Raw genomic sequence first — 21,211 nt, 5'->3', positions numbered from 1 at the left:
GATCAGCAGAAGTGGTAATCGTCCAGTATTTCTACCACACTAGAAGAAAAAGGCAGTGCCATGGCTATCAAGACTGGGGTGAGGCTTGGTCTGCTCTTCCTTCTAGCCCCTTTCCAATAATGAAACCACCTCTCTCCCAAATCCTGCTGTAGAGCTGGCCAAGCAGCTATAACTCTTCAAGGCTTTCTCACAACTTTCTACAGGCCCAGGAAAATTTAAAGTCGATTACAAATACTGCAGTGACGCATGGGTCCTACAAGTACTGTCCCATCTCCACTCACTTCCTGCTATCTCTCTGACCTCACTTCTGACCTTGCTGCCTTCACCCCCTCTGCTCCGGGCCCACTGGCCTCCTGACAGGACCACTGCACCAGCTCTTCCCTCTGCCGGGGACACTCGTGACCCAGATATCCAATAACCTTCTCACTGAGGCTCTCCCGACCACTCTATTTTATTTTATTTTTTTGCAGTACGCGGGCCTCTCACTGTTGTGGCCTCTCCCGTTGCGGAGCAGAGTCGCCAGACGTGCAGGCTCAGCGACCATGGCTCACGGGCCCAGCCGCTCCGCGGCATGTGGGATCTTCCCAGACCGGGGCACAAACCCGTGTCCCCTGCATCAGCAGGCGTACTCTCAACCACTGCGCCACCAGGGAAGCCCCCGACCACTCTATTTTAAATTGCAATTTCCTACCTCTGCATTCCCTATGTCCCTTACATGCTTTATTTTTCCCCAAGGCACTTACCACCTCCATGTGATATACTATACATTTTTACTTACTTGTTTGTTTATTTATTTATTTATGGCTGTGCCGCGCGGCTTGTGGGATCTTAGTTCCCTGACCAGGGATCCAACCTGGGCCCCAGTAGTGAAAGCACCTAACCACTGGACAGACAGGGAATTCCCATTACTTAACTTGTTTATTGTCTGCCTCTGCTCACTAAAAGGTCAGCACCAAGGAGGCAGGGATTTTGTTTGTTTTGCTCACTGCTGAATGTCCCCAGCATCTACAACAGTGCCTGGCACATAGCAATAGCTCAAAAAGCATTTGTGGAATAAATAAATGATGCCAAATTTGAGAAATAATGCTGGTGCCCATCAAATATTTATTAGACACTAAAAGCACAAAACTATACAAGATGCCAAATACAAATAGCGCAAAAAACAAGGTCTTTGCTTTCAAGGAGTCTAGTTGGTGAAACACAGAGTAATTAGTTAATTACATAGGCAGTATTAGGTATGACTATTAACCAGTTAGGTTTATTTGTATATGATTCATGGAATCTGCCTTGTCATTCCTGGTTATACCTAGTGTACAATTAAACGCTGAGTCGAGTGGTATAAACTTGTCATAAGAGTTTAGAGGGGAAAAAAATGAGTAAGTTGCAATAGTAAGAAAAGACCATGGGTAGATGATGAGGTTTGATATGGGATTTGTGGAGGTGGAGGTATGTATTGGCAGTGAAAAGGTGGGTGGGCATTCCAGATGAAGCAAATTTCATGAGAGGACAAAAAAGGCATGTGAGGGACAGTAAGAAACCTACCTTAAATGGAAAAACGGTATTTGCTGACGAGTAGTGATGATCTGGGGAGGACAATCTTTCTTTTTTTTTTAAACCTTTGGCTGCACCAGGCGGCATATATCCCTGACTAGGGATCGAACTATCGCTCCCTGAACTGGGAGCACAGAGTCTTAGCCATTGGACTGCCAGGGAAGTCCTAGGGGGAGGACAATCTGAGTGTGCCTGGGTCACAGAGAGCCTAATCCTCTGAGCAAAGGACTCCAGTCTGGAAGGAATCTCACAGCACGTGCTACTGGTGCCCAGCTTGGGTCCTCTGGAACCCTTCGACTGGTTTGGTACATCCAGTCCCAAAGGTGCTCCCTGCATTGCTAATGGTTCATACCAGCAACTTCCTGTGGAAGTAACAGAAGCTACCTCCTAGACCTCTTCTGCACTCCTGCACACACACATATTTCCAGGACAGCTGGTGGTCAATAAGTAATGAATGAAGGGGAGAGGGGACAAAAGCCCAGTTCCCTTGCCTCAAGGCAAGACAGACTCTATGGTACAATTTTGTTCCAAAGTTCCCTCCTGGGTCAAGCTGAGGCTAGACATCCAATGAAACCAAACCCTTCCTCATCTCAGTTTCTTCTTCCCAATCCCGCTTGACTTATTCCCTTTTAAGTAACATGTGAAAGAACTCTCTTGATACATCATTTGCATATGAATACCATCTCAGATTCTGTTTCTAGGGAAACTGGACTAAGACAAGTCTGTAAAGGAAAATACCTAGATATTCATGAAGAAAACAGTTACACAGAGAAAATACTGTTGTGGGTCACTCAGTTTGGAAGAAGAATGCTCAGCAGTTTGGCTGGTAAGAGATGGAATAAAGAGGGTAAGGTGACTGGAGGCCAATTAAGGGTGCTGTTGTTCAAACTCAGAAATAAGTGGAAGAAAAAATATTTGCTCTGATATAAGAAAGAGAGAACTTAAGAAGAAAATGGCTTTGGTATAGGGAAGAATTGATGATAACTCTTCAAAGTTTTATTTTTTCCATAAAAAACAAAAAGTCTTTCTTCAGTAGTACTGTCAATGTTATACCATGAATTCTCTTAAACGCAAATCTCTTTTAGGCTGACATTACCTAACACAAGAAGTGTTCAAAACCTTAAGGAGAGTAACAATGAATAACAACAGGACTCTAAAATTCTCTCTCATAGTTTGAGTCTCTGAATATCCATATTCAGAAATACGAAGATAAGATTAAGTAGTATCTCCAAATGTTTGTAACAAGTTGGTTTGTCAGATTTTGTATTCAAGTAGCTTAAAAGAATCTGTATTAGAGTCAGTAGCAGATTACTTAAATTGCAAATTCATCCAAACAGGGTAACATCTGGTTTTCATCTACTTTTATGGAACCAGAAGTGCTGTCAATAGAAAATAAGATACTGAGTCCTAGGTTGTAAAATAGGGAGCACAATGTGAAAACAAGTAGGCTACTATGAAAGAAATGATACACAGCCCAGAAGGAAAGATTATACCCTACATAAACTTTCACTTTAGAATTTGAGAAACAGCCCAACATCATCTGTATTTGTTTTGCTTTGTTGATATCTCAGACAAGTTAAGCTTCTTGACTTCTTGGTTCCCTTTCAAAATTCATACTTAGCAAAAATGCCTATCAGTAAAAATGACTATTTTCACTTAATTAGTAACAATTTTTGTGTTACATGTCTAAATATATAGAACAGAAAGGATACTATCGAAACAGGACTTTTTAGCAAGGTTATTTTTTCTCATTGATTACTTTTCTATGAATTAAAATGTATAGCTAATAGCTTTCAAATTTTAAATACACATGACCTTTGATTCAACAGTTCCACTGAAAGCAATTTCACACACAGACACACACACACTCCCCCAAAAGAGAACTGGTCAGAAAGTCATGCTACAACAAAGTAAATCTATAAGTCTAAGTTTTTCTAAATTTTTCCTATTCAGTTTTAAGACCAAATTGATACTCTTCCAGACAAGTACATATAATTTGCCCTGTATATATCCTTTAAATACTCCCAGGAGAGACTCCAAGAAAAAAAAGGTTTCTTAGCTATAAGTGTTAGGAAGGTATGGCATGTTGTTCCCCTCTTAAAGATTTATAATAAAGACAACAATTTACGGAAGCCTATGAGACGTTTTTGGGGAAAATGGCATTTTCCAAAATTTATAGACCAGAGAACACTTATGTAATTATCAAAAGCAAGACTTGCTTAAAACCCTCCATGACCACCTGGTAAATGATAGCTACTTCCTTATAAACCTAAAGGTTCAGAGCCATCATTCAATCACCCTCCCTCTATCCCCTCTTTCTCCTCCCTTCCCCTCAACCCAAGACACTGCAGTAGTTCTAACTTCATATTTCATAATAATCATAGAAAACTTATTCATATATAATTCTTGGTCCTTACTTCCAGATATTCTGATTCCTATCACAACTTTTTTTTTTTTTTTGCGGTACGCGGGCCTCTCACTGCTGTGGCCTCTCCCGCTGCGGAGCACAGGCTCCAGACGCGCACACTCAGCGGCCATGGCTCACGGGCCCAGCCGCTCCGCGGCATGTGGGATCTTCCCGGACCAGGGCACGAACCCGTGTCCCCTGCATCGGCAGGCGGACTCTCAACCACTGCGCCACCAGGGAAGCCCTATCACTATTTTTAACAAGCAATCCAGGTGATCTCAATACAGTTCAAATGTTGGGATGCTGAAAAGATCTGATATAGTACAATCAATGAGATGATTATTTTTAAATTGAAGCCAAACTGAGTTCAGAAAATTTGGACTTCAAATGAGTATATTAAAATTCTGTTTTTCTACCCAGGGAAAGAAAGGGAAAAGGACATACTAAGAAAAGCCAAATCATATCTTAAAAGAATACCCCTAATATACTGCCCAGAATATTAAGGCCAAGAGTTTTACCCCGTAACAAGAATTCTTAGGCTGCACTCCATTGAGAAATTTCAGGAATTCTTAAACTCTCTGAAACTGCACACACAATCTTTATGCGTATGTGAATACATGCCTTATAATCCAAAGCTTTCACCAATTCTCATACTGCTCAATTACCCAATTTAAAAGCCATTCTATTTTTTATTTACCCACCTGAAACAATGGCAACAGAAACTGCTTCTTAGTTAACACCATGAATCAGACACACGAAAACACATTCCTCAGTGTTGTCTTTTCTCTCAGAGCCAAACAAAAAGCAATTTACCTTTGCAGAGTCATATTCAAAGAGCCTGTACAACCCTTAATCTTGTTCTGGGCTTCAAGATGAGTCATGCCATGTGCACTTATTCCATCAATGCTGAGAACCACATCACCTATTCTTACGTTTGCCTGGGATGCTTTGCCGCCATCTTTTAGCTGTAAAAAATATATTTCATTAGAATTGTCACTCTTTAAAAATAAACACAGACGAAAATTATACTTTTGTTATATCAAAAGAGAAGTATATTAATATACTATTAGACAAAGTAATACAAATTATCTTGCTTAACAGGTAAAGTTAAAATTCAAATGACTTTCATACTTATTTCCTTAAATTCTTATTTGTTTTCTAAAAAACTGAACTAATTGTCTGAGAAAAGGTCCCTGATAAGTCCTCCATTTCTTTACTGTATAACAGTAGTGTGTGATTGTTACAAATAAGGAAGAGAAGTAGGCAAGGCAACTACATTTTAGCAGAAAAAAAAAGAAAGTAATATGAATAGGGTATTTAATACTCTTTTAGAAATAACTTTTAAAACTCTTTAAACAGCTGTATTTTTGTTTGAGCACAAAGAGTAATACAGATGGAGGATCTACTGAACTATCCTTCCTGTTGAGTCCAATTCATACCCAGCATTTGAGGGACTGAATTCTTTAAGATCACAGGCCCAAATATCTTTTATGCTGGCTGTGCTTCCTGCTCCAGGCATTTAGAACGAGGGGACGAAAACCAGTTGTGTCTGAGACTGTCAGACTCTTTTGTGTACCACGATCTTTAATCCCCAATCTTTTTTTCCCTTTTTACAAAATTTTCTACTTGTTTACATTTAGTTTGATCTCCTTCAAACTTCATGTGTATCTATTTCATTGCTCCAAAAGGAGCAAACAAATATAAAATGACAGTAAAATAAAAGATGATACAATTTTAATAGATACTCAGAAACATGGAACAAGTACAAATCAAAAGGAACCATTCTAATTAAAATGACAAGCTTAGAATTCAGTAAGTACAAGCAGATCACAATGAATACTGGGCTGTTGGAAGACAGGTGAGACTAGGCCCAAAAAAGAAAGAAAGAAAACAACCACTATTTCTCTAATACTTAAAAGTGTAGATTTTATGCAGGGATGATGAAAAACATCTGGAAAAGGATAGTGGTAATGACTGCACAACAATGAAAATGTGCTTAATGCAATTAATGAATTGTGCAATTAAAAATGGTTAAAATGTCTAATTTTTTTTTTTTTTTTTTTTTTTTTTTTTTGCTGTACGCCAGCCTCTCACTGCCGCGGCCTCTCCGGTTGCGGAGCACAGGCTCCAGACGAGCAGGCCCAGCGGCCATGGCTCACGGGCCCAGCCTTTCCGCAGCATGTGGGATCCTCCCAGACAGGGGCACGAACCCGCGTCCCCTGCATCGGCAGACGGACCCTCAACCACTGCGCCACCAGGGAAGCCCAAAATGTCTAATTTTTATATTTTACCACAATTTTTTTAAAACTAACAAAAACTAAATATTTTAGAGAACATTTTACTAAAATTACTTTTTGATTAAAAGAAAAACATCCCTCAGCAAACTGAACAAGGGGTGAGTGCTAGAATTCATAATCTGGAAGCAAAGCAATAAATACAACTGGATATTGTATGCTCAGATAGGTTTTGATTACCATCAGTTGTCAAATCCTTTCCTTAAAAATAATGATCAAGGCAGATCAATCCTAGTGTACAAGAACAACTCTTTGGATCTAAAATCAAGAAAACAGTATTGACTGCTAGATCCATCCAGTCAGCACCCATGTCTGCGATTCTCCCCAACTACCCTTAAGCTAGAAGTGTGCCTGACACTATAGACCTTCGTTATAATATATACTGAATGAATGGATGCCACGTATTTATTATTTAACACTGGCAAAATCTATGGTTTGTTTTAAAGTGCAAAATTAGGAAGAACTAAAATTTTAAATAATTTGAAATTTATCTCATTTAACACATAACTATCAAATGATGGACATAGTTCTTGAAATTAGTAAGAAAAAATATCTATTTGAGCAAGAATATGTAAAATCTAACAGATACAAAGTATAAAATAAAAGATTTCAAACCTTTCAAATGAAATATTCTCTATTATATACATAGTACATAGAGTTGACCCTTGAGCAACGTGAGTTTGAACTGCGTGGGTCCACTCACATGCGGATTTTTTTCAACAGTGAATGCTATAGTACTACATGATATGCGTGTTTGTATACGGAGGAACCAAACTATATGTACGGAGGACAGACTATAAATTACAGGCGGATTTTCAACTTCGCAGAGGGCCAGTGCCTCTAATCCCCAAGTGTTCAAGGGTCAAGTGTAGTGATTCTGTTTTCATCTTTGTACTAATGTGAACAAACAAAACAACTCCTCTCAGCCGCCCAGATATTTAAAGGTAAGAAAAATTAATGAAATGTTGACAATAAAGAAATAAATTTCCAGAGTAATAAAACAGATGAAAATTTAATGCATATCAAACTTATCAACATAGCTATATTACACACGTGTATGTATATACATACATATAGACACACTTTTCATTATATATTATATGACTGACGAAGTAATACCAAAATTCAATGAAAATTAAATAAAGTTAATCTGAATTCCAGGATCACTGGATCAAGAAGAAAAAAATTAAGATAGAACTTTATTAAGTATATTTTAAAATACTGTATAGACAGATATATTTATTAAAATATGAAAGTAATGTATGCGTGTGGTGGGAGTAAGAAAAAAGTCTTTAAAAATAATAATATCTACATTAAATATTACAGTTTTACTGTATTAAATAACAGGTGTGGGGACTTCCCTGGTGGTGCAGTGGTTAAGAATCCACCTGCCAGTGCAGGGGACACAGGTTCGAGCCCGGTCCGGGAAGATCCCACATGCCACGGAGCAACCAAGCCTGTGCACAACAACTACTGAGCCTGCGCTCTGGAGCCCACGAGCCACAGCTACTGAGCCCGCGTGCCACAACTACTGAAGCCCGTGTGCCACAACTACTGAGCCTGTGCTCTAGAGCGCACGAGCCACAACCACTGAGCCCATGTGCCACAACTATTGAAGCCCACGCGCCTAGAGCCTGTGCTCTGCAACAAGAGAAGCCACCGCAATGAGAAGTCCACGCACTGCAACGAAGAGTTGCCCCCACTCATCACAACTAGAGAAAGCCCGCGTGCAGCAATGAAGACCCAACGCAGCCAAAAAATAAAAATAAATAAATAAATAATAGGTGTGGACTGTCTTAATAATTAGTATTTCTTTTTTATTAATATAAATATTAAAGAAATAATTTAATTTAATAACAAATAACTGTTCGTCTCTCCTGCACAGAACTAAACTGTTCAAACTGTGAAGGACATTTACAAAGAAAACAACTCCTAAATCTAGCAATGCCACCCATTTTCCATGGGACTTACTTGTAGGGTTTTATAAAGATTATGTGAGATAACAGCTTAATAAATGTTAGCTATTATTATTCTCCTGACCTCAGATTACTAATCCAAGAAATGTGGAGGTTGTACTGGATGATGTCAAAGGCCTTCTAAGGTCCCTTCCAGTCTTAAAAGTTTTATCTATCTGTGAACTGTCTATACAAAGGTATAACTCTAATCCTAAAATAAGAGTCATATCTGAATGGTAGGGCAAAGGGACATCTATTCCCTACGAAAATAAATGAATGGAAATTTGAATCCTGATAATAAGACAAAAAATAAACAATTTATCCTACATTTTGTTTTAGCCAAGAAGGGCATCCAAAAAATTTTTTTTAACCAGAAATAGAACACAGCTAAATTACCTACCTCACCATTCTTCACGTAAGGCAGCCTTAAAATAGAAACACTGAAACCTAAGGGCATTTGCTCAAAATGTACCCAACTAAAGCAATTTAAACACTCCCAGTCCAGTAATATAAAGGTAATGAGCAATTAAGAAAATAATCTAATATTACTCAGCCATAAAAAGAAAAACAAAATTGAGTTATTTGTAGTGAGGTGGATGGACCTAGAGTCTGTCATACAGAGTGAAGTAAGTCAGAAAGAGAAAAACAAATGCCGTATGCTAACACATATATATGGAATCTTAAAAAAAAAAAAAAAGTTTCTGAAGAACCTAGGGGCAGGACAGGAATAAAGATGCAGATGTAGAGAATGGACTTGAGGACACAGGGAGGGGGAAGGGTAAGCTGGGATGAAGTGAGAGAGTGGCATGGGCATATATACACTACCAAATGTAAAATAAATAGCTAGTGGGAAGCAGCTGCATAGCACAGGGAGATCAGCTTGGTGCTTTGTGACCACCTAGAGGGGTGGGATAGGGAGGGTGGGAGGGAGATGCAAGAGGGAGGGGATACAGGGATATATGTATACATATAGCTGATTCACTTTGCTATAAAGCAGAAACTAATACACCATTATAAAGCAATTATACTCCAATAAAGATGTTTTAAAAAAAGAAAATAATCTAATCAAATCAAATGTCATACACTAGATAAAACTTACTCCTTTGTTGCAGCTGCCTACTCGATTCTGAGAGCCTATGATCTCAAGATGTTCAAATCCAACTTCTCAGACTTACCTATCTTTTTAGACTTGCTTTTACTCTGCCACCCTTATTTTCAAAACATGGAGCATAGAAATCATATAGCCCCTGTGTTCTGCCGTTTCCTTGAGCACCACATCTAGGGAAATTACTAAATTTTGCTGATTCTTCCTTTTGTCTCCCATGCTAGTCCATACCCTGATCATCTGTCACCTTGATCTTGCCTGCTGCCTACAGTAGAGTTTTCTAAAGACCTCCTTACTGCCAAACTCTGCATGTTCCTTGCCCTTTCCTCCATCTTACTGTATTTCCATAATGGTGACCCTACTACCACTTCACACTGAGGAGTTCCATCATGTCCACTATTTATAAAATGAGGGTGAAAAACTTCAAATATCTTCTACTTCCTACAGTGTAGAATAAAGCTGAAGCCTGAAATAGAAGCAATCTATAACCAGTCATCAAGCTGTTTCCAACTTCAAAGCAAGCGCCATAAGGTCAGGGATCATATTTTATACTATGTTCTCAAGAGCCTTGAAGATTGTAGGTACTAGAAAAACAGATGATTAAACCACAGTAAATAAGAAATCAATAAATCTATCCATCAGTTTAATATGTGAAATTCTGGTATAAATATACTTAATTCACCAAAGAGAAAAATAGATAATCTGAAAATGAGAATCTTCAGTTAAACATTAGGCTGAGCTAACCTAAGAAAGGTCAAAAATCAAACTGTGTTTTCAATAGAACAAAGTAAATCCATTTTGGATAGTTAGTTAATATACTTTTCCTAGGATTTCCAAAGAGGTGTCACAACTCCCCCTGGTACTTTATCTAACAAGTATTAAGAAGAGTTTAATTGTATTTAATCTCAACCCTTTCTCAATCAGTTATCAGAAATGTAAACAAATGCTCATTGCCATCTGTACAATCTTTCATGTTATTTAAACTGTCAAACAAACTCCTTTGTGTCTACAGTTTTTTTGAGCTTACTGATATTAATCATCTTGGATTTCTGACATTAACATCTTTTCTAAATCTCTAACCATCTTTATTATTCAATACTCAGGCTTTCTACTCACTATTTAAAGTGCAGAAAGAGCCTAAACGAACGCCAGTGGGAAAGGCCCAATGCACAGAAACAAATGTAAAGCTTGTTAAAGGTGGCATCTCATTGAAAACTCCTATGAGCTTTCATTTATCCCCAGAACTACTTCCTCAAGGCATCCACTCAATAGAACGATAAATTTTTTGCCTTAATTGGGTAGGATGTATCACTCTTAGGAATTGTGAGCAGCTAAGAAAAGACTACAAGGTCACTCATTATTTGCATAGTTCATTTTTTCCTTTGTTTTTTCAAGCCTAAATAGTCTGCATTTGTTTGAAGCAGTAATAACCTTCTGGCATCAGTAACTCTTGTCCATACTATGTGACAGCCATAAATGCGTGTGTATCTCATAAATGCACAATGTGTAGGAAGGAAGCAGTCATGGGAGGCTCCTGGGTCAGCTTCATTATAACTCAAACTAATCACAGGCAAATGCTTCTCCTTTGATCTTTCAATACATTTTTCAGTACTGTTGTCCAGTTTTCCATAAACTTAATTGTAGCTGTATGCTTCTTTAAAAACACTGCTTTGTGGTCTCACTTAAGTTGCAAGCAGACATGGCTGCAGATGTCAGAACTACCTCTGAACTTCTGTTTACTGATGCAGAAACCAGGACAACTGTATGCTCTTCAAGAGAATGGTCTCTTTACTGAGCCTCCCCATTGACTTAGATAAGAAAGGATCTAATATCAACCACCTGTTATCAGACTACGCCATCAGTTCACATAGGCTGGACATCTACCTCAAGCACCTAAGGGCAGAGAAGACAACTTTTCAAACTGACCAGTCAGACCTGATTTTTCCCTTCCCTCCTTAAAGGAAGACCAAACACCCCTCTTCTCTTCCCTCTGCTTCTCTAAGCCTCAACTTTCTCTTCACTTACCAAAAGAGCTTGATATGCCACCGAATCAGAACCCCGGCTCCCCGTGTCCTCCTTCCCTGCTTACCACTATTCAAGTCTGAATTTTCCAAACTCCATTCCCACAGAATGGTGGCCTCAAGATCACCACTTTCCAGGACAGTCTGGCCACTGTGCCAAAAGGCCAAAGGATAAGAATCAATGAGGTGGGCTACCCTGGTGGCGCAGTGGTTGAGAGTCCGCCTGCTGATGCAGGGGACATGGGTTTGTGCCTCGGTCCAGGAGGATCCCACATGCCGCAGAGTGGCTGGGCCCGTGAACCATGGCCACTGAGCCTGCGCGTCCGGAGTGTTCCGCAACGGGAGAGGCCACAACAGTGAGAGGCCCGCGTACAGCAAAAAAAAAAAAAAAAAAAAGAATCAATAAGGTGATATTGGTGAAGAAATCTTGAACTGGGGGTCAGGGAAGGGCAGGAAGGAAAGAAAACAAAAGAATACATGACAAGGGAGGGCACTGGGAAGAAGGCAGAATAGGGACCCAAGGCCATGAGCAAAGAAAGGGTCATGAGATGTCCCTGGTTTGGGGTCCAGGCCTTCTCTCTGGGTGTGTTGTACATCACCGTGCACGTGCACAAAATAATGGAAATATTTAACAGAACATCAAGATAGTAACTAATTATAGAAGCAAGAAGATCTTATACTTTAATTGAATAACTAAAATAACCTAAATGACTATAACTATGATGTAGAGGCAATTAACTCACAGTAATATTTATGTATGTCATCAAACATGTCATTATCTTTATTGGACTCAAGTAAGATTTATAACTAAACTCCCAAATGCTTATTAGCCTCTATACAAATGTGCGGATCCAACAGTATTTCTTCTTAAAACTTTTTAACAAAAGAGGAAAGTAGTACTATGTCTTTATAAAACTGCATTGAAAGTAAAATACTATCTCAAGATAGCATACCACTTAGACGAGGATCTCAAAGACACACTGAAGAGAAAAATCTGTCTTATCCATAAAGAAGTAAACTACTTGGGATTCATAAGGGGTTATAGCTATCCCTGTTAAACTAACCCTGCCCCATAGCTATTACCTCTTAAGAGGCATATCATAGAAGCAAACCAATCATTGAACTCATAGCAAAAACCAAACAAAATCAAAGGAAGCAGTATAGAGCTTTCATTTTTAAAAGTTAGAACACAGTATGGCAGATATCATTTTAAGTAAGTCTAACTGCTTAAGCTTTCTGTCTAAAATGAACATTTAACACAGCTGCTATACTGTCTGCAGCCTTTTCATAAAAAGGCAAAATGTTTAGTCATAGCAGTGACTCCAACACTATCTTAGAATTCCCTAATGAAATGTATCCTTCCAAATCATAGGGAACTCTCAGTATGCACATAGAAACCGCTATCTGTCTTCCCTTGGAAATAAGCCAGCAGTTCCAAACCTCAGAAAACAGGTGCCAGCAATAGAAATATTTTTTGAAAATATATGTGCCCAAGAACATTAGAGATCATTTTATAATACAGATAACATTGTATCAGTCAGATGTTTACTGAGAACAATCTATGCTGGTTCAAAAGAACTGGTATTAATCCGATTAATAAGATCAAGATTGGTATTAATCCTATTATATGCTACAGGTAACAAATAGAAGACAGGTACCTATATAATAAGCCACTGCCAACGTCCAGTTTTCAACCTCCTGCATATTTTCAACAAATATGGAATGCTTGGGAATGTGTGACCCTAACGCCATGGGTATGACAGGAATGCCATCAGGCTTAGTAAATGTAAAAAAAGGAACACATAAATATGACAGCTACAGAAAGAAACACTAACAGAAATTTCCCATGTCCAAAAACCATGGGAACTAAACCATGGGAAAAGAAAAGCTATTGTTTTTCTAACAGTGCCGTTACCAAAATTCAGAGAAATACATATACTAAAAAAATTATATCCATCTGACCAACAGGATCTTCGTGAGGCAGAGGAAAGCACAGAGAAAAATCTCATTTTAAAAAATACCTAATTAATGGGCAATCTTTAATTTTGCTTTAAAATATATTTTCTAGTAGTACCTACTGTAGAATAAAAAATCTGAATCCAGTTAGGAGCCTATGGTCAAAAGTATCTAGGTGTTTATCTCCCACATACTTCCCAGAATACTGGGAATATGATTTTTTTGCACTACCACCCCCCAAAAATACCTAAGACTAAATGAGCATTATTCCAAAAGAGAGAACTCACAGAACTTGTTTTCCTGCCAAATGATGAATGCTACTCAATTACCAAGAAATATCACAAATGAAGAAAAATGGTCAGAGTTTTCAGCCACCAAAATGAGCCGAAGAACACTGAGAAGTACTAAATTTTTTCCAAACATATCCTTCAAGGCTTTTTTTCAAATCCCAATTTATTTACTACCGCTCCAGTGCTTATTAATCTGCCCTATGTTACTACACTCAACACTTAAAGGTGTTCTGTCTTGCACTGTTTATTGTTATATAACGTTGGCACCTCCACTGGCCTACAAATGCAACTCAGCTACGTACAAAATGTCAGTCTCTGGCCTGGATGTCTAGTGTGAATGTGCCCCTTTAAACCTGGAGGCTACTTTGAATTCATTTGAACACCTTTTTTGTGAAATAAACTGACTTGGCTTTCTATAGGTCAGAATAGGGAGATAAAACAAGCAATCACTGATGTCTCTCAGTGAGTACGTTTGTAAAATCCTGACTCGTGGGCACTGGTTACTTTAACTATGGGCCTTATTTTTTAGCTTATGAGTCAAACAGTAATCAATTTTACCCAAAAGTCTGAGAATACACCTTATATGGTAGCAACGAAGAGAATACCTCAAAGTATGTGTCATTATGCCTTACAAAACCAAACGGAAGTGAGGGTGATTACTCCTCTTTCCTTATGTAGTCACTGAGCTACCTAGTTCAAAACATATGTTGCTCTGCTAATATGTTTGTTCTAGTAGTCTAAACGTATTTCCTTGATGAGTCCTACTTAATTGAAACAACATCTTTATTCTTCTCTACCAGTGACCTAATAAAATAGAAACACGCCTTCTTAAACTGCAATTCACTATTAATATGCCACATAACATTTTCTTTCAGTTAATCCATATGTGTTTAAGCCCAGAGATTTAATGTGCTCTGTAGTCCATGTGTGAATATAATTCTACCAGAAATGTGAAAAGTATGGCGGTTTGCTAAAAAAAAAAAAAGAGCACATCCACAAACATCTCAAAATCAAACAAATTGGTTACTTACAGAGAAACTAGTGTTTCTATATAGTCCATTCTATAATTATAAGGAAAATGGTAAGAAATGTCAGAGAGCTATACAGGTTCAAAATGAATTAGTCAACTCTAGTTTACCTGAGAACAGATTAACACTGAAATTCACACATTTCAACCCTCCCTCCTCTTAAGGTTCTTTTCAATGATGAGATGAATCCCCCTCAAAATTGTATGCAAATTGTGTGCAAGTATACATGTATTTTCCACTGAGTTGGTCCACAGCTTTCCCCAAATTCTCAAAGGTATCTATGACCAAAAGAAATGTTACGAACTAATGATTTAGTGAAATCTTAGAACACTGTTTCTCAAAGTGTGGTTCCTAAACCACCAGTGCCAGCATACTTCAATGACAGGGGAAACAAATCACAAGACCTTCAAAACCCACATGCTAAAGATGTTTCAAAACAAAAACAAAAATCTGTTAGCATCAAGAAAAGTTAAGAACTCAGAACAGAATTAATATTTATTCAAAGTGGTGCAAAATCATGACTTCACATGCTAACGGCAGATAAGTATAGCTTAAAAAAGCGGGGACTCGCTTTTAAACTTTTAAAGTCTTCATAGCATAAATCACTAACATCTAATAAGGGTCTCTATTCCAATGAGGCACTACATTCAATATGGAATTCTGAGAACAGGCATGGCCCTTCCCCTCATCTACCGTTTTCTACTATTTAGCTTTTCCCACCTGTATTGCAACTCTTCAGAAAGCAGTGCTCCTCAAACTATCTGTGGTGGAAGATACCATCTGTGGGGAAAGATTTCCCCCCATTTGCCTTTACCAATTCTTCTGTAATCTACAATAAATTACTGAAAAAACAAAATTTAAAGAAGCCACTCAAATTATAAGACCAAATTCTTTATCATCAGATCCAATAGACATAAAATTACTCTGTCAAAAGACAAAAGTTTCTAGATACTTACTCTTCACTTCTATCCTTATTTCATCTCAAACTGCAACTGACAGTTTGCTGATCTGAAGACCAGCAAGGATGCTCCTTCTAGGCAAGGACTACATCTTTTATTTCTCTTTAGGTTCATTGTACAAAGACTTAAACATAATACACAATAAACATGTGATGAATCACCACACTGGAAATTAAAGGTATTTAGTAAATAGGCTATTATTTAATAATTTAACCCATTTCCTGTTTTTTTTTTTTGCTCTTATGTTAAACAAAGTGATGAATGATACTGTACATTTATTTTGGCACACTTATCTGACTTTCTTTAGGAATTATTTCTAAAAAGGTATGCACATTTAAATTTTTGATGCACGACACTAGATTGCCGGCAAGAATATTTGCAGCCATTTACAATCCTGCAAACTGTGTATGAGAATGTCCGTTATCCACACCGTTGCGACCCTTAGTTTTATAAAAGAAACCTGAGGGTAATTCTAGCTCCACCACTAACAAATCCTGTGACCTTGGGCAAGTCATTTACCCCTCTGGCCTCATTCTGCTCAGCTGTACAGGAGAGTTGGATCAAATGTTCTAGGGTCCCTTTCAACTCTAAACCATAATAAATATTTACACAGACTTTACAACCTCTCATTAAAGTCATTACAATCAGTATCCGTTACTCAGGCACTAAAATGAATTTTGTATTATTCTCCAATTACTTCATACATATTACACTTATTTCTTCATTACAAAACACTAAAATGGCAAACATGCGTGCTTTTCAAAAACCTGAAACTGTGTCAACATTAGAAACTCAAAAGGTTGGATTTTGGAGCTAATTAGGAGAGAAGAGAATCTAGCTTATCTACTTTTTCAGATCCCAAATGAGTTTTTCTTTTAGAATGAATTAGCCTAAATGACAAGACTCTCCTTTCCACTGGTAGCAGCTGAACCCTATGGCATTTAATGCTGAGTTATGCCTTCATTCATACCGAGTGAGTACATATGGACCAGATGCTAATGACTATAAGAATAAATTATTAGGCTAATGGGGAAACCAAATACTCATTTATTCCATCATTTAACAAATACTTGCCAGGTGTCTATTATGTGCCAGGCTATTCTAGACACCGTGATACAACAAACAAAATGAATCCATGCCCTCATGGAACTTTACTTCAATCAACTGGAAAGAGAAAGTCAACATATAAACATGCAGATAACTAACTAAATGTCAGGCCTATAATAAAGGGCATAGTAAGTGACAATAAGTAACTTCAGAAGAATCTAAGTCCACAAGTTGCTTCCACATCAACTCATGTGGGTGCTCTTCACGTTTCCATTGCTTAGAACAGACTGCTTACATTTACAACTATTACTCCTGGACACCATACTGTTCCAAGAAATCCATGCTTGTCAATTCCTGGCTCCTTTCAGTGCTGTTTCTACCATGCCCTTTCTCTCATCCCTTAAAGAAGATGGGTAAGTCTTCACTCCATTCCCATCTCCGGAAGTGTGATCTCAGTTTCCTTTGTACATCTGTAGCCTTTAAGAACTAAGACTCATCAAAACTTGGACCCAAGGATTTAACACTTGCTGTACATGGAATTATTTTATTTATCCCGCTTGGGATTTGTTGAGGGGGAATAAGAAAACAAACAAACAAACAAACAAAACCCCCTGGGAATCCTTTCCTTCCAGCTCTCTTTCTTTAGGGCAGAACTACCACCAATACCCTTTTATGGGTCTCCTATGCCTTTTCCTGCCATCCCAGGTTTATTTTTCCAGCCCAGGAATCCAGCCTGCACAGCTGGCTTTCATTGAGAGGGCACCAATTGTTGGTAGATCACGTCTAGCACTCGGGTCTCTAGTCACAAAACACTGATTTACCCTAGAGGCTTTACTCCCTCCACAGAAAGCAAACACGTGATCACAAACAGCAGCAAGACATGAAAAGGAAATGTTCTTACGTCAGTGCCACTATTTTTTTTTTTTTTCCTTTTTTAAACTAAAAGAGACTGGAGCAACACTGAAGAATTCTTGTTTCAGTGTGACTGGTGTACCATATGTGTCTGAGCTCTGGGCAACATGGGACTTGGCAGGGGGCAGGGTGCTGACAGCCGTCAGGGAAAGTCTATTAAGCAATGTCACTGTTTCCAGTTGCGCAAAGCCTGCACAGAGGTGGGAGTGAGGGAGTGGAAGGGGCCAAGATTTTGGTTCCCTGGTAGAATACGCCTGAAGCATATCGTCTGCTGTTTCATCTTCACCCTGTTTCCCACTTACTACACCAGCACTTCGATGAATCAAACCACCTCTTCCCTTCAAAGTAAGAGCCCAGGGTCACTTAACTATAAGGACAGGACTAAAGCCATTATTGTTAAAGAAAGCAAACATTTACTGGCAGAGGTTACAGGTAAATCTAGTCTCAGAGCTTTTCTTGTATAAATCAAAAATATCACTACTACCAGCTGTTGATCACTCTTGAATGATGAAAGACCAATGTCTTACTTAAGTCTTTGAGTTAAGGTGTTGAGTTGGCCAAAAAGTTCCTTCGGTTTTTAAAGTAAAAATAAAAGACACATTTTTCATTTTCACCAAGAAGTTTATTGAACAACGTATTCACCCTTTTGTTCCATTACCTTCTGCCATTTTTCAGGCAACCTCATAATTCCATCTTCCCAAAACTGTTTAGCTTTTTGAGCAAAGAACTGTTCCAGGTGCCTTTTACAGTCTTCCAGGGAGTTGAAATTTTTTCCATTGAGAGAATTTTGTAAAGACCAAAATAAATGGAAATATGAAGGTGCAATGTCTGGTGAATATGGCAGATGAATCAGAACTTCCCAGCCAAGCTGTAACAGTTTTTGCCTGGTCATCAAAGAAACATGTGGTCTTGCGTTATCCTGATGGAAGATTATGCATTTTCTGTTGACTAATTCCAGACGCTTTCCGTCTAGTGCTGCTTTCAGTTGGTCTAATTGGGAGCAGTACTTGTTGGAATTAATCGTTTGGTTTTCCAGAAAAAGCTCAGAATAGAGGACTCCCTTCCAATCCCACCACAATCACAACATCCCATTCTTTGGATGAAGACCGGCCTTTGGTGTGGTTGGTGTGGTTCATTTCGCTTGCCCCACTATCTCTTTCATTCCACGTTACTGTACAGTTTCCACATTTCATCGCCCATCACAATTTGTTTAAAAAAAAAAACGTTTTCATTACGTTTAAGTAGAGAATCGCATGGGGAAATATGGTCAAGAAGGCCTTTTCCTCTTAACTTACGTGGAACACAAACATCAAAGTGATTCATATAACCAAGCTGGTGCAAATGATTTTCAACACTTGATTTGGATATTTTGAGTATGTCGGCTATCTCTCACATGGTGTAACATTTTCAATTAATGTCTCGATTTGATCGCTATCAACTTCAAGTGGTCTACCCGACCGTGGAGATCGTCCAGCGAGAAATCTCCAGCATTAAACTTCACAAACCACTTTTCACACGTTCAATCAGTCACAGCACCTTCTCCATAAGCTGCACAAATCTTTTTTTGCGTTTCACTTGAATTTTAACCTTTCTTGAAATAATAAAGCATAATATGCCAAAAATGTTGCTTTTTTTCTTCCATCTTCACTATGGAAATGGCTACACAAAAATTCACCAGTTTTGGTAAGTTTTTTTAAAAAATGCATGCTGAGCACTTGATCCTATAAATATCAATTAACTCCATCTTGTTTAATGTATCATTTAAAGCTTGTGTTTCCTTATTTATTTTCATTTTGGATGTTCTGTCCATTGGTGAAAGTGGGGTGTTAAAAGTCCCCTACTATGATTGTGTTACTGTTGATTGTGTTACTGTGTTTCCCCTTTTATGGCTGTTAGCATTTGCCTTATGCACTGAGGTGCTCCTATGTTGGGTGCATAAATATTTACAATTGTTATATCTTCTTCTTGGATCGATCCCTTGATCCCTTACGTAGTGTCCCTCTTTGTCTCTTGTAATAGTCTTTATCTTAACGTCTACTTTGTCTGATATGAGAATTGTTACTTCTCCAGGATAGATCATATCTTGGGTCACAAATCAAGCCTTAGTAAATTTAAGAAAACTGAAATCATATCAAGTATCTTTTCTGACCACAATGCTATGAGACTACATATCAATTACAGGAAAAGATCTGTAAAAAATAAAAACACATGGAGGCTAAACAATACACTACTTAATAATGAAGTGACCACTGAAGAAATCAAAGAGGAAATCAAAAAATACCTAGAAACAAATGACAATGAAGACATGACGACCCAAAACCTATGGGATGAAGCAAAAGCAGTTTTAAGAGGGAAGTTTATAGCAATACAATCCTACCTTAAGAAACAGGAAACATCTCGAAGAAACAACCTAACCTTGCACCTAAAGCAATTAGAGAAAGAAGAACAAAAAAAACCCAAAGTTAGCAGAAGGAGAGAAATCATACAGATCAGATCAGAAATAAATGAAAAAGAAATGAAGGAAACGATAGCAAAGAACAATAAAACTAAAAGCTGGTTCTTTGAGAAGATAAACAAAATTGATAAACCATTAGCCAGACTCATCAAGAAAAAAAGGGAGAAGACTCAAATCAATAGAATTAGAAATGAAAACGGAGAAGTAACAACTGACACTGCAGAAATACAAAGGATCCTGAGAGATTACTACAAGCAACTCTATGCCAATAAAATGGACAACCTGGAAGAAATGGACAAATTCTTAGAACTGCACAACCTGCCAAGACTGAACCAGGAAGAAATAGAAAATATGAACAGACCAATCACCAGCACTGAAATTGAAACTGTGATTAAAATCCTTCCAACAAACAAAAGCCCAGGATGAGATGGCTTCACAGGTGAATTCTATCAAACATTTAGAGAAGAGCTAACACCTATCCTTCTCAAACTCTTCCAAAATATAGCAGAGGGAGGAACAATCCCAAACTCATTCTACGAGGCCACCATCACCCTGATACCAAAACCAGACAAGGATGTCACAAAGAAAGAAAACTACAGGCCAATATCACTGATGAACATAGATGCAAAAATCCTCAACAAAATACTAGCAAACAGAATTCAACAGCACATTAAAAGGATCATATACCATGATCAAGTGGAGTTTATTCCAGGAATGCAAGGATTCTTCAATATATGCAAATCAATCAACATGATATACCGTATTAACAAACTGAAGGAGAAAAACCATATGATCATCTCAATAGATGCAGAGAAAGCTTTCGACAAAATTCAACACCCATTTATGATAAAAACCCTGCAGAAAGTAGGCATAGAGGGAACTTTCCTCAACATAATAAAGGCCATATATGACAAACCCACAGCCAACATCGTCCTCAATGGTGAAAAACTGAAAGTATTTCCACTAAGATCAGGAACAAGACAAGTTTGCCCACTCTCACCACTCTTATTCAACATAGTTTTGGAAGTTTTAGCCACAGCAATCAGAGAAGAAAAAGAAATAAAAGGAATCCAAATTGGAAAAGAAGAAGTAAAGCTGTCACTGTTTGCAGATGACATGATACTATACATAAAGAATCCTAAAGATGCTACCAGAAAACTACTAGAGCTAATCAATGAATTTGGTAAAATTGCAGGATACAAAATTAATGCACAAAAATCTCTGGCATTCT

At 38.1% G+C, this 21,211-nt stretch overlaps 1 protein-coding gene across 6 annotated transcripts in view; it reads right to left on the bottom strand.

Moving 5' to 3' along the window:
• Nucleotides 1-21,211, bottom strand: part of PDLIM5 (PDZ and LIM domain 5) — a 214,722-nt gene that overhangs the window by 144,254 nt on the left and 49,257 nt on the right. For 5 of the 6 annotated variants that reach the window (XM_060011994.1, XM_060011995.1, XM_060011999.1 and 2 more), the window contains one exon: nt 4,772-4,923. In XM_060011994.1, coding sequence (XP_059867977.1) covers nt 4,772-4,923 — 152 coding nt within the window. Of the gene's footprint in view, nt 1-4,771; nt 4,924-21,211 lie in introns of those variants that run through there. The other variant, XM_060011998.1, reaches the window with a different exon arrangement.

This window comes from Delphinus delphis, chromosome 5 (genome assembly GCF_949987515.2).
Source record: "Delphinus delphis chromosome 5, mDelDel1.2, whole genome shotgun sequence".
NCBI lineage: Eukaryota > Metazoa > Chordata > Mammalia > Artiodactyla > Delphinidae > Delphinus > Delphinus delphis.
Note: the sequence above shows the minus strand (reverse complement) of the source record. Positions and strands in the feature narration are given on the sequence as shown.